At 42.1% G+C, this 14,858-nt stretch overlaps 1 protein-coding gene across 1 annotated transcript in view; it reads right to left on the minus strand.

The window, feature by feature from the left end:
- Positions 1-11,762: 11,762 nt before the first annotated feature.
- The window catches only part of pprc1 (PPARG related coactivator 1), a 55,073-nt gene continuing 51,977 nt past the window's right edge, over positions 11,763-14,858 (minus strand). Inside the window, exon 14 of the mRNA XM_041879024.2 lies at positions 11,763-12,432. Coding sequence (XP_041734958.2) covers positions 12,341-12,432 — 92 coding nt within the window. The 3' untranslated portion in view covers positions 11,763-12,340. The remainder of the gene's footprint in view (positions 12,433-14,858) is intronic.

Genomic DNA, 14,858 nt, shown 5'->3' on the forward strand with positions numbered 1-14,858 from the left:
GATACAACGACAGCAGCTGATATTTTTACCGCACTCGTCGGCGCGCTGGACAGGGTCGGAGTGGACTGGTCCCGCGCTGTCAGCCTGGCTACAGATGGTGCGCCCTCAATGATCGGGAAAAAAGCAGGCGTTGTTACAAAGTTCAGAGAGAAAGTGCAATCTGCAAATGGAGGACGTGATTTTTTGACTTTTCACTGTATTTTGCACCAGGAGGCTTTGTGTTGCAAGTCATTAAAGATGGATAACGTCATGAAGGTGGTCATCCAAACTGTTAATTTCATCCGATCCAGAAGCCTGAATCACCGTCAGTTTGACAGCCTTCTCAGAGAGAAAGACCACATCTATGGCCTGCCATACCACACTGAGGTAAGATGGTTAAGCCGAGGTGCTGTGCTGAGGCGTTTCTTTGATTTACGAGAAGAAATTGAACAGTTCATGGAAGAAAAGGGCAAACCAGTGTTAGAATTTCATTCCGCAGAATGGATGCCGGACCTTGCATTTATGGTGGATGTTACAGAGCACCTGAATAACTTGAACAAACAGCTGCAAGGGCGCAACAAAGTTGTCACGCAGTATTATGACAGCATACGTTCTTTCAAGTTGAAGCTGTCATTGTGGGAGACGCAACTTGCCGGTGGTGATGCAGCTCACTTCCCCTGTCTGAAAAATGTGTGCGCGACCCAACATGTGGCAGACATGAAGCGGTTCAAAGATAAAATAACGGGACTGTTACGGGAGTTTGAGCAACGCTTTCAGATTTATGTTTATATGTTTTTATGTTGATGTGCTATTGTTTTTAATTGATTTTATTTTATTTGTATATTTAACCTATTCTTGACTCTGTGGTTCTTGCACTTGTTTGGGGAACAGGATTTCATTATTTTATCTACATTTCTGCCTGAGAAATGACACCCTGATATAGTTCTGTGATCTGTGATATACTTCTGTGAATCACTGAGGCATTGTGTGTTTGTGTGTTCTTTGTCCTCAGAACTTTCAAATAACTTGAGGTGTTTTATGATTAATAGTGATGTTGTGCTTTTGGACACTGTCCTCAGGCTCCAGCTTTATGTTTATATGTTTTTATGTTGATGTGCTATTGTTTTTAATTGATTTTATTTTATTTGTATATTTAACCTATTCTTGACTCTGTGGTTCTTGCACTTGTTTGGGGAACAGGATTTCATTATTTGTATCTACATTTCTGCCTGAGAAATGACACCCTGATATAGTTTTGTGATCTGTGAAACAGTTCTGTTAATCACTGAGGCATTGTCTGTTTGTGTGTTCTTTTTCTTTAGAATTTTCAAATAAACTTGACGTGTTTTATGATTAATAGTGATGTTGTGCTTGTACTATTTTGGACACACTGTCCTCAGGCTCCAGCTTTATGTTGTATGTTGATCGTATTAAAACAAAGAAAACAATCTGAAGTTGTTGTTTTTAAGTTATATATACCATGATTTTTCCGGTCCGGCCCACTTGGGAATAGATTTTCCTCCATGTGGCCCCTGAGCTAAAATGAGTTTGACACCCCTGGCATAAGGGAATGATAAGAGGCAATCCGTAATGTTGATTAAGACATGAATGAGCGAGTTAAGATGGACGTAGTCAATATAACTATTTGTTCAGCACTTTTGAAATGTACAGCGACAGAATTCAGAACATGGGCCATTCTTACAGTATTCTCCCTGTACACCAAGTCAGAACCGTAGGATAAATAAAGGGGGCATATAAGCAGACAAAGAAAGCTCTTACAATATTCTATGATTACATTTCTCTAAAACAGGCTATAGGCTACATGTGCACCTCCAAGTCAGAACAGTAGGCTAAGTTTTGAGGGGGAAAATAACCTCATTATTAGGGTGAGACACTACTACTACAAGCTACTAACAGCTTACTACACAACATACACTTATGAATACTGTAGCTAAGAAAGTAATGCTATCTCCCTGGCATATTACATAATTTAAGCAGCAGCATACAATACATACATTTTTGGACTCACCGTTGTTGTGCTGTGCTCACTTGAACAGGAAGGTGGCGTGGCGGTCCTTCTCGTGGGCAAATTTTTTCATCAAACTTTGTCATCAAAGTGGCATTCAGTGGATTTATGGTGCTTTCAAGACAACTAGGAACTCTGAAAAAACAAGGTTGAATCATGACGTCAGTGATCTTCAGGTCGGAGCTCTGGAAAGAGGCCCGAGTTCCCGACTTGGAATTCTGTGTTCGATGACCGTTCAAAACGTATTTTCCCAGTCGGAGCTCGTTTTTATCCAAGTTCCCAGTTGTCTTGAACTCACTGAAGTCTGAGATTTCCCAGTTCCGAGTTTCCAGTTGTTTTGAACGCGGCAGAAGTCATGCTGGATTGACAGCATGGCCAATGTACAGTGGGGAAAAAAAGTATTTAGTCAGCCACCAATTGTGCAAGTTCTCCCACTTAAAAAGATGAGAGAGGCCTGTAATTTTCATCATAGGTACACGTCAACTATGACAGACAAATTGAGAAAAGAAAATCCAGAAAATCACATTGTAGGATTTTTAATGAATTTATTTGCAAATTATGGTGGAAAATAAGTATTTGGTCACCTACAAACAAGCAAGATTTCTGGCTCTCACAGACCTGTAACTTCTTCTTTAAGAGGCTCCTCTGTCCTCCACTCGTTACCTGTATTAATGGCACCTGTTTGAACTTGTTATCAGTATAAAAGACACCTGTCCACAACCTCAAACAGTCACACTCCAAACTCCACTATGGCCAAGACCAAAGAGCTGTCAAAGGACACCAGAAACAAAATTGTAGACCTGCACCAGGCTGGGAAGACTGAATCTGCAATAGGTAAGCAGCTTGGTTTGAAGAAATCAACTGTGGGAGCAATTATTAGGAAATGGAAGACATACAAGACCACTGATAATCTCCCTCGATCTGGGGCTCCACGCAAGATCTCACCCCGTGGGGTCAAAATGATCACAAGAACGATGAGCAAAAATCCCAGAACCACACGGGGGGACCTAGTGAATGACCTGCAGAGAGCTGGGACCAAAGTAACAAAGCCTACCATCAGTAACACACTATGCCGCCAGGGACTCAAATCCTGCAGTGCCAGACGTGTCCCCCTGCTTAAGCCAGTACATGTCCAGGCCCGTCTGAAGTTTGCTAGAGTGCATTTGGATGATCCAGAAGAGGATTGGGAGAATGTCATATGGTCAGATGAAACCAAAATAGAACTTTTTGGTAAAAACTCAACTCGTCGTGTTTGGAGGACAAAGAATGCTGAGTTGCATCCAAAGAACACCATACCTACTGTGAAGCATGGGGGTGGAAACATCATGCTTTGGGGCAGTTTTTCTGCAAAGGGACCAGGATGACTGATCCGTGTAAAGCAGGGGTGTCAAACTCATTTTAGCTCAGGGGCCACATGGAGGAATATCTATTCCCAAGTGGGCCGGACCGGAAAAATCATGGTATATATAACTTAAAAACAACAACTTCAGATTGTTTTCTTTGTTTTAATACGATCAACATACAACATAAAGCTGGAGCCTGAGGACAGTGTGTCCAAAATAGTACAAGCACAACATCACTATTAATCATACAACACGTCAAGTTTATTTGAAAATTCTAAAGAAAAAGAACACACAAACACACAATGCCTCAGTGATTAACAGAACTGTTTCACAGATCACAAAACTATATCAGGGTGTCATTTCTCAGGCAGAAATGTAGATACAAATAATGAAATCCTGTTCCCCAAACAAGTGCAAGAACCACAGAGTCAAGAATAGGTTAAATATACAAATAAAATAAAATCAATTAAAAACAATAGCACATCAACATAAAAACATATAAACATAAAGCTGGAGCCTGAGGACAGTGTCCAAAAGCACAACATCACTATTAATCATAAAACACCTCAAGTTATTTGAAAGTTCTGAGGACAAAGAACACACAAACACACAATGCCTCAGTGATTCACAGAAGTATATCACAGATCACAGAACTATATCAGGGTGTCATTTCTCAGGCAGAAATGTAGATAAAAATAATGAAATCCTGTTCCCCAAACAAGTGCAAGAACCACAGAGTCAAGAATAGGTTAAATATACAAATAAAATAAAATCAATTAAAAACAATAGCACATCAACATAAAAACATATAAACATAAATCTGAAAGCGTTGCTCAAACTCCCGTAACAGTCCCGTTATTTTATCTTTGAACCGCTTCATGTCTGCCACATGTTGGGTCGCGCACACATTTTTCAGACAGGGGAAGTGAGCTGCATCACCACCGGCAAGTTGCGTCTCCCACAATGACAGCTTCAACTTGAAAGAACGTATGCTGTCATAATACTGCGTGACAACTTTGTTGCGCCCTTGCAGCTGTTTGTTCAAGTTATTCAGGTGCTCTGTAACATCCACCATAAATGCAAGGTCCGGCATCCATTCTGCGGAATGAAATTCTAACACTGGTTTGCCCTTTTCTTCCATGAACTGTTCAATTTCTTCTCGTAAATCAAAGAAACGCCTCAGCACAGCACCTCGGCTTAACCATCTTACCTCAGTGTGGTATGGCAGGCCATAGATGTGGTCTTTCTCTCTGAGAAGGCTGTCAAACTGACAGTGATTCAGGCTTCTGGATCGGATGAAATTAACAGTTTGGATGACCACCTTCATGACGTTATCCATCTTTAATGACTTGCAACACAAAGCCTCCTGGTGCAAAATACAGTGAAAAGTCAAAAAATCACGTCCTCCATTTGCAGATTGCACTTTCTCTCTGAACTTTGTCACAACGCCTGCTTTTTTCCCGATCATTGAGGGCGCACCATCTGTAGCCAGGCTGACAGCGCGGGACCAGTCCACTCCGACCCTGTCCAGCGCGCCGACGAGTGCGGTAAAAATATCAGCTGCTGTCGTTGTATCTGTCATCGGCACCAACTCCACAAACTCCTCGGTGACGGTCAATGTGTCATCAACTCCGCGGATGAAAAAATGGCCAGTTGTGCAACATCTGTAATGTCCGTGCTTTCATCAATTGCAACCGAAAACGCAATAAATGACTTTACTTTTTGCTTCAACTGGCTGTCCAAATCCACTGAAAGATCGGAAATCCTGTCTGCAACTGTGTTTCTTGTCAGGCTGATATTTGCAAAAGCCTGCCGCTTTTCAGGGCACACAATCTCCGCTGCCTTCATCATGCATGTTTTTACAAATTCACCCTCACTAAATGGTTTTGAAGTCACTGCGATTTCATTAGCAATGAGGTAGCTAGCTTTCACTGCAGCGTCACTGATGTCTCGGCTGTGAGTAAACACAGACTGCTGTTTCTTCAGACCCGCCAACAGTTCATTCACCTTCTCTCATCTCCGCTGTCCTTGAAAGTTGTCATATTTGTCGGCATGAAGACTCACATAGTGGCGACGAAGGTTATATTCTTTCAGCACTGCAACATGCTCTGAACACACCAAACATACAGCTTTCCCATTAAATTCCGTGATTAAATAGGATGACCATTTTTCTTGGAACACTCTGCGTCCACTTTTCTCTTTTTTGACAGGGGCAATGAGGGTGCCAAAGCACATAATGTTAAAAGTAGAGGCCGTAATAAATATCGCGGGCAAAACAAAGTAGCTCATTGGCTGCACGTGCTTGACCTACTTGCTCTGCCCCGGTATAAACAGTTTGCTTGCTTAACACAATTGCTATTGCGCCATCCAGTGGACGCAATTGGAACAGCAGTTTATTTTATTGAAAAATTGCAGCGCATTTTTATACTTTACAAATGTCTTCTTCTTTTTTTATTTTTTTTATTTTTTTAAATCATCTCGCGGGCCGGATTAAACCCATTTGCGGGCCTGATCCGGCCCGCGGGCCGTACGTTTGACACCCCTGGTGTAAAGGAAAGAATGAATGGGGCCATGTATCGTGAGATTTTGAGTGAAAACCTCCTTCCATCAGCAAGGGCATTGAAGATGAAACGTGGCTGGGTCTTTCAGCATGACAATGATCCCAAACACACCGCCCGGGCAACGAAGGAGTGGCTTCGTAAGAAGCATTTCAAGGTCCTGGAGTGGCCTAGCCAGTCTCCAGATCTCAACCCCATAGAAAATCTTTGGAGGGAGTTGAAAGTCTGTGTTGCCCAGCGACAGCACCAAAACATCACTGCTCTAGAGGAGATCTGCATGGAGGACGCCCACTCAATCATGGAGTCCTTTACGGACCTCTGCTACCAGGAGTCTGTTATCACCAAACAGTTGAGAGACTCCTGTCCCTCCAGGTCAGTCCCAGTGTTGAGTGGTGCAAACTCTTTCATTTTTTCTTGGGTATAGTCAGTCCCTCCAGGATTCTGCGATCACATAAATTTTAGCAAAATCAACAATTGCCTGCATATTATGCGAGGGCTTGCAAATTTGACCAATCACTGCACTATTTCTGCATAAAACTAAAAACATTGTGACCCATCACCGCACTACAAAAAGAGGGCTCACGATTTCAACCAATCACCGCACATTTACTGCATAATATGATATAAATCAATCCACATGTCAACAAACCTTTTCCCATGGGGCGGTGCACAATTGGCCCAGCGTCGTCCAGGGTAGGGGAGGGAATGGCCGGCAGGGATGTAGATCAGTTTGTAGAGCATGGCGTTTGCAACGCCAGGGTTGTGGGTTCGATGCCCACGGGGGGCCAGTATGAAAAATAAAAAAATAATGTATGCACTCACTAACTGTAAGTCGCTCTGGATAAGAGCGTCTGCTAAATGACTAAAATGTAAAATGTAAAATGTGAGGAATGGGCCAAAATACCAGCAACAGTGTGTGAAAACCTTGTGAAGACTTACAGAAAACGTTTGACCTGTGTCATTGCCAACAAAGGGTATATAACAAAGTATTGAGAAACTTTTGTTATTGACCAAATACTTATTTTCCACCCTTCTGATAACCAGGTGGCGAATCGCATCTCTGCATGTCTGGCAGACATATCAGTATGGATGACGGATCACCACCTCAAGCTGAACCTTGGCAAGACGGAGCTGCTCTTCCTCCCGGGGAAGGACTGCCCGTTCCATGATCTTGCCATCACGGTTGACAACTCCGTTGTGTCCTCCTCCCAAAGTGCGAAGAGCCTTGGCGTGACCCTGGACAACACCCTGTCGTTCTCCGCTAACATCAAGGCGGTGACCCGATCCTGCAGGTTCATGCTCTACAACATTCGGAGAGTACGACCCTGCCTTACACAGGAAGCGGCACAGGTCCTAATCCAGGCACTTGTCATCTCCCGTCTGGATTACTGCAACTCGCTGTTGGCTGGGCTCCCTGCCTGTGCCATTAAACCCCTACAACTCATCCAGAATGCCGCAGCCCGTCTGGTGTTCAACCTTCCCAAGTTCTCTCACGTCACCCCGCTCCTCCGCACACTCCACTGGCTTCCAGTTGAAGCTCGCATCTGTTACAAGACCATGGTGCTTGCCTATGGAGCTGTGAGGGGAACGGCACCCCTGTACCTTCAGGCTCTGATCAGTCCTACACCCAAACGAGGGCATTGCGTTCATCCACCTCTGGCCTGCTGGCTCCCTTCCTCTGCGGAAGCATAGTTCCCGCTCAGCCCAGTCAAAACTGTTCGCTGCTCTGGCACCCCAATGGTGGAACAAGCTCCCTCACGACGCCAGGACAGCGGAGTCACTCACCACCTTCCGGAGACATTTGAAACCCCACCTCTTTAAGGAATACCTGGGATAGGATAAAGTAATCCTTCTACCCACCCGCCCCCCACCCTAAAAAAAAAACAGAAAAAAAAAACATTGTAAAGTGGTTATCCCACTAGCTATAGGGTGAATGCACCAATTTGTAAGTCGCTCTGGATAAGAGCGTCTGCTAAATGACGTAAATGTAAATGTAATAATTTGCAAATAAATTCATAAAAAATCCTACAATGTGATTTTCTGGATTTTTTTTTCTCATTTTGTCTGTCATAGTTGACGTGTACCTATGATGAAAATTGCAGGCCTCTCTCATCTTTTTAAGTGGGAGAACTTGCACAATTGGTGGCTGACTAAATACTTTTTTCCCCACTGTATTTGACCTTTTCTGGCCAATTGTGTTGCGTGTGAATGTTTATCCTTTTAAGCTTGGAAAAGAGAACCTTTTAGACAGATGTTTTAAATCCTTAAACCAGACCACACACCCTTTCTACCGAATAGCAGGCAGGGGAAGCAAAATAGTAGTTAGTCACTGATTCCTTCCAAACCACTCATTGTTGAATTTGCGATTTCCAAACTTGTTGTGTAATGTTTATGTCTAATGGCCGATGAGCACCGATACGTTCTATCTATAATTTCTCTTCATATGACAAGGATTGAAAATAATTTGCCAGTAGATTGTCGACATGATTCATGATGAGGACTACTTGTCTAGCTTGCTAGCTAAGCTTTTGAAAGTATGATGTTGACATGATCAGTCTAATCACAGCTACGGTAGATATAACATCATTTTATCTGTGGCCAATGACCTTGAGCCTTCTTGAATGGGCACTTCTAACGTAAATCTATGGCAGCACCAAAGGGGGCTTGAACTGCCTAGCTCTCCATGTAGATTCATAATGGGACCCATGTCATTTTACATTTTAGTAATTTAGCAGACGCTCTTATCCAGAGCGACTTACAGTTAGTGAGTGAATACATTTTTTTTTTTTTTTTTTTCATACTGGCTACCCGTGGGAATCGAACCAACAACCCTGGCGTTGCAAACGCCATGCTCTACCAACTGAGCTACATCCCTGCTGGCCATTCCCTCCCCTACCCTGGACGATGCTGGGCCAATTGTGTGCCGCCCCATGGGTCTCCCGGTCGCGGCCGGCTACGACAGAGCCTGGATTCGAACCAGGATCTCTAGTAGCACAGCTAGCACTGCAATGCAGTGCCTTAGACCACTGTGCCACTCGGGATCTATGTCATCCAAAAAGGTATACTTTTGAATCATCTGTCCATAGAACATTCTTCCAAGAATCTTGATGATCATCCAGGTGCTTTTTGGCAAACTTGAGTAAACTTCTTGGATGACATGGGTCCCATTATGCCTGCCGAAAACCAAACACTGCATTCCACAGTAAGAACCTCATACCAACGGTCAAGCATGGTGGTGGTAGTGTGATGGTTTGGGGACGCTTTGCTGCCTCAGGACCTGGATGACATGCCCTAATTTAAGGAACCAAGAATTCTGCTCTGTATCAGAACATTCAACAGGAGATACCGTGATGAGATCCTGAGGCCCAACTCGTATTTCAGCATGATAATGCACGGCCCCTTGTCGCAAGGATCTGTACACAATTCCTGGAAGCTAAAAAAATGTCCCAGTTCTTCCATGGCCTGCATACTCACCAAACATCACCCGTTGAGCACGTTTGGGATGCTCTGGATCGACGTGTATGACAGTGTTCCAGTTCCCACCAATATCCAGCCACTTCGCAAAGCCATTGAAGAGGAGTGGGACAACAATCGGCAGCCAGATCAACTCTATGCAAATGGTGGTTACACCAGATACTGACTGGTTTTCTGATCCACGCCCCTATTTATTTATTTCACGGTATCTGTGACCAACAGATTCATATCTGTATTCCCAATCATGTGAAATTCATAGATTAGGGCCTAATGAATTGATTTCAATTGCCTGATTTCCTTATATGAACTGTAACTCTAATATCTTCTGAAATTGTTGCATTTATATTTTTGTTCAGTATAGATCCCTTCTCTGATCCTTTGATTGGGTGGACATGTCAGATCATGCTGCAAAACCTCTGATAGGTTGGAGGATGTCCTCCGGAAGTTATAATTACTGTGTTAGTCTATGGAAGGGGGTGAGATCCATGAGCCTCCTAGGTTTTGTATTTAAGTCAACGTACCTGTCCTCCGGCTCCACCATGGCGCTACCCTCCTGAGTGCTGTTGAGGCTACTGTAGGCCTTTATTGAAAAACAGCATTTTAAATCAATTATTGTGTCGTGAATATATTTAGTATAGTTATCTAAAAAGGATAAATGTTTTAATATTTTTATGAAATTCACTGAGGATGGTCCTCCCCTACCTCTGAGGACCCTCCACTGATTCACAGGTCTCGTCAGTCAGTGATAAACTGGTTAATGTTTTGAGTATAAGGTTTATTTAGGTTTGCAGTACATTTCAGCAATGTAGTTCCACCGTCTCCCAAATATCAGGGAATATTCACTTCAACGTCTTTTCCATTTTTTAAACATACATTGTGGTAAATCCAATTATACATTTAAATACGTTTGCTATTAAATCATAATTTCTCATTTCCTTTACATTTTTTTGTTGCTTTTAATATTTTCATACAAATCTTCACTTCAATAGAAGGTGTAAGCTTGCAGAAACAAAAACAAAAACCAAAATAAAGATGGGTAGCTACAGCGCATTCTGAAAGTATTCAGAACCCTTTACTTTTTCCACATTGTTACATTAGTCTTATTCTAAAAATGGATTAAATGTTAACCATCATCAAATCGACACACAATACCCAATAATGACAAAGCAAATGTATAAATAAATAAAACTGATACCTTATTTACATAAGTATTCAGACACTTTGCTATGAGACTCAAATTGAGCTCAAGTGCATCCTGTTTCTACAACTTGTCCACCTGTGGTAAATCCAATTGATTGGACATGATTTGGAAAGGCACACACCTATCTATATAAAGGTCCCACAGTTGACAGTGCATGTCAGAGCAAAAACCAAGCCATGAGGTCAAATGAATTGTTTGTAGAGCTCAGAGACAGGATTGTGTTGAGGCACAGATCTGGAAAAGGGTACCAAAACATTTCTGCAGCATTGAAGGTCCCCAAGAACACAGTGGCCTCCATCATTCTTAAATGGAAGAAGTTTGGAACCACCAAGACTCTTCCTAGAGCTGGCCACCTGGCCAAACTGAGCAATCGGGGGAGAAGGGGTTGGTCAGGGAGGTGACCAAGAACCCGATGGTCACTCTGACAGAGCTCCTCTGTGGAGATAGGAGAACCTTCCAGATGGACAACCATCTCTGCAGCACTTCACCAATCAGGCCTTTATGGTAGAGTGGCCAGACGGAAGCCACTCCTTAGTAAAAGGCACGACAGCCCGCTTGGCTTTTGCAAAAAGGCACCTAAAGGACTCTCAGACCATGAGAAACAAGATTCTCTGGTCTGATGAAACCAAGATTGAACTCTTTGGCCTGAAAGCCAAGCTTCACGTTTGGAGGAAACCTGGCACCATCCCTTCGGGGAACCATGGTGGTGGCAGCATCATGCTGTGGGGATGTCTTTCAGTGGTAGGTACTGGGAGACTAGTCAGGATTGAGGGAAAGATGAACGGAGCAAAGTACAGAGAGATCCTTGATGAAAACCTGCTCAGGACCGGGGCGAAGGTTCACCTTCCAACAGGACAACGACCCTAAGCACACAGCCAAGACAACGGAGGAGTGGCTTCGGGACAAGTCTCTGAATGTCCAGCCAGAGTCCGGATCTGCAGAGAAGAATGGGAGAAACTCCCCAAATAAAGGTGTGCCAAGCTTGTAGAGTCATACCCATGAAGACTCGAGGCTGTAATCGCTGCCAATGGGCTTCAACAAAGTACTGAGTAAAGGGTCTGAATACTTATGTAAAGGTGATCCGTTTTTTAATTTTTAATACATTTTCAGAATTTTCAAAAACCTGTTTTTGCTTTGTCATTATGGGGTATTGTGTGTAGATTGAGGGGGAAAAACAAATCGAATCACTTTTAGAATAAGGCTGTAACGTAACAAAATGTGGAAAAAGTCAAGGTGTCCGAATGCACTGTATATCACAAAGCAGGAAAATGTGTTAGCCAGCTAACATGTGGAAACATTCAGAAATAAAATTTCAGAGTTCATTAAGATACAGGCTTGAAATGAACATGGCATAAATTATTTCACACTTAAACAACCCATATTAAAAACAGCAGACTTCCTCAATTCAACAGTTTGATTAATGATGATTCAGATATGATATTGCTTCAATCAATGACATCGATTACATTTGACTCTTGAATATAACTATGCCTTATTAGCTTCGTACAATGCCTTAACCCAAAATGTAAGGTTCTATTACTTCATAGTTTTTCTGATTGCAGCTTTAAAACTGTAGCTTTTCTATGAACCAGAAAATATCTATATCTGCATGTTTATAAAAATGTTAGCTGGCTAACGTATCAACCGTTCGTTGTGATCCACCCCTCGGTCAAGGCGAAGCCAGCGATGAAGGTGGGAGGAGCCTGCCGACGGCTCTGAGGTTAGTCTTAGCATGGTGCCCCCAGTGGGCTGACCTCTGTTACCTCTTCTGGGCCTGCTTCAGTAAAGTGTCAAAGTCAAGGGCATCAAACTTGCCAGTCACGGGCGATGGGTCATACTCGCGGTTAGAATCTGGAGGAGGGAAAAGAGAAAGAACATTAGTATTAGGCGGTATACTGTATACCGGGGTATTTTGAAATACCCACTATGAATTTCTATGCCATAATTTATTTATTTTAAGCCAGTATTCATTTGAGCAAGTCACATGGTATGTTTGTTAACAAAGAGCACACGAAGCGATCTAAGTTTCTTGACATGACGATCAACTATTGAGCAGTGCAAGAGGTGATCAGGTTACGCTTGAAATTCAAAACTAATGTTTGCCAGCTAAATATCTTAACTCTCTAAAATGTGTCAAATACATTTTCTCCAGCTCTGGGCCCGGCTTCCTGATAGCGATGGAACTTAGGGTTACGAGTGTTTTAATGATACATCTTTCCTACAAAACGGCCGAAGACATAACATGCGTAATGCAGTCATTTCAGTTTTAATTTGAAGCATCTTTTTATCCTTCACTTGTTTGTAGGGATGTGCAAGGTTATTTGAATATCCGAACGGACGTTAGTATTCGAATACTTGCGAGTAGTCATTTGTGAGAAGAAAAAAAAAGGCCTATTTTAACACTGAAAAGGCTTTATAAAAATGTTGCATACACGAATATCCCATGACATTTCAAATTATTAATTTGAAATGCGGCCCATAAAAATACCGGTAGCCGACCGGTAGACTTCACGTGTAGCTTGTTGTTTATGTTGGACAATCAAAAAGCGAAAGCGGCAAAGAGGCTCAATGTGTAGCAAGTGGAGTGATGGTTCACTAATGCAATGTAATGCAAGATGAAATAACATTTCGGAATTAAAAGTTAGCGAAATGAGAAGTAGTAGGCTACAACAAGCAACCATTAGGTAGGCTTCTGTTTTATCTGAATGGGGTTGGGGAGGAAGCGCAGCATGGGGCCTCAAGCTTAGCCCAAAAGCTAGCTTCTCTAGGCTACTCCATTCAAGACAGTAACTGTTATATGATAACATTGTGGCCGCTACAAGTTAGCTAGTCTTGGCTGTAACGGAGTTGCCTTGGCATCTCTCTCATCCGACATCTGATCACTCCCATCTCATACATTACAAACCAGCCCATCTGCAGCAATAAGAGTGCAGCATTGCTCAAGTTAAACATATTAAAAAGTTCCTTCAGAAAGTATTCATACACCTGGACTTATTCCACATTTTGTTGCGTTACAGCCTGAATTTAAAATTGATTAAAAAATAAATAAATTCTTAACCATCTACACACAATATCCCATAATGACAAAGTGAAAACATTTATAGAAAATTTTGAAAATGAAATGCATAAGTATTCACACCCCTGAACCACCTTTGGCAGTGATTACAGCGGTTAGTCTTTCTGGGCAAGTCTAAGAGCTTTGCACACCTGAATTGTACAATATGTGCACATTAATTAAACAATTCTTCAAGCTCTGACAAGTTGGTTGTTGATCATTGGTAGACAGCCATTTTCAAGACTTGCCATAGATTTACAAACCGATTTAAGTCAAAACTGTAACTAAGCCACTCAGGAACATTCAATGTCGTCTTGGTAAGCAACTCCAGTGTAGATTTGACCTTGTGTTTTAGGTTATTGTCCTGCCGAACTGTGAATTTGTCTCCCAGTGTCTGGATTTGCCCCAAACATAACGCTTTGTATTCAGGACATGAAGTTCATTTTGCCACATTTTCTTGCAGTTTTCTTTTTTGGAACAATTTTTATTCTGTACAGGCTTCCTTCTTTTCACTCTGTCATTTAGGTTAGTATTGTGGAGTAACTACAATATTGTTGATCCATCCTCAGTTCTATCACAGCCATTAAACTCTAACTGCTTTAAAGTCACCATTGGCCTCATGGTGAAATCCCCAAGCGGTTTCTTTCCTCTCCGGCAACTGAGTTAGGAAGGACGCCTGTATCTTCGTAGTGACTAGGTTTATTGATAGACCATCCAAAGTGTAATTAATAACTTCACCATGCTCAAATGGATATTCAATGTCTGTTTTATTTTTACCCATCTACAAATAGGTGCTCTTCTTTGCGAGGCATTGGAAAACCTCCCTGGTCTTTGTGGATCAATCTGTGTTTGAAATTCACTGCTCGACTGAGAGACTTTACAGATAATTGTATGTGTGGGGTACAGAGATTAGGTAATCATTCCAAAATCATGTTAAACACAATTATTGCACACAGTGAGTCCATAAAACTTAAGCACATTTTTACTCCTGAACTTATTTAGGCTTGCCATAACAAAGGGGTTGAATACTTGACTCAAGATATTTCAGCTTTAATTTAACTTGTAAAAATGTCTAAAAACATAATTCCACTTTGATTTTATGGGGTATTGTGTGTTGGCCAGTGCCACAAAATCTAAATTGAATCTATATTTAATTTAGGCTGTACCAACAAAATATGGAAAAAGTCAAGTGGTTTGAATACTTTTTGAATGCACTGCATTT

Source organism: Coregonus clupeaformis, chromosome 1, assembly GCF_020615455.1.
Source record: "Coregonus clupeaformis isolate EN_2021a chromosome 1, ASM2061545v1, whole genome shotgun sequence".
Lineage (NCBI taxonomy): Eukaryota > Metazoa > Chordata > Actinopteri > Salmoniformes > Salmonidae > Coregonus > Coregonus clupeaformis.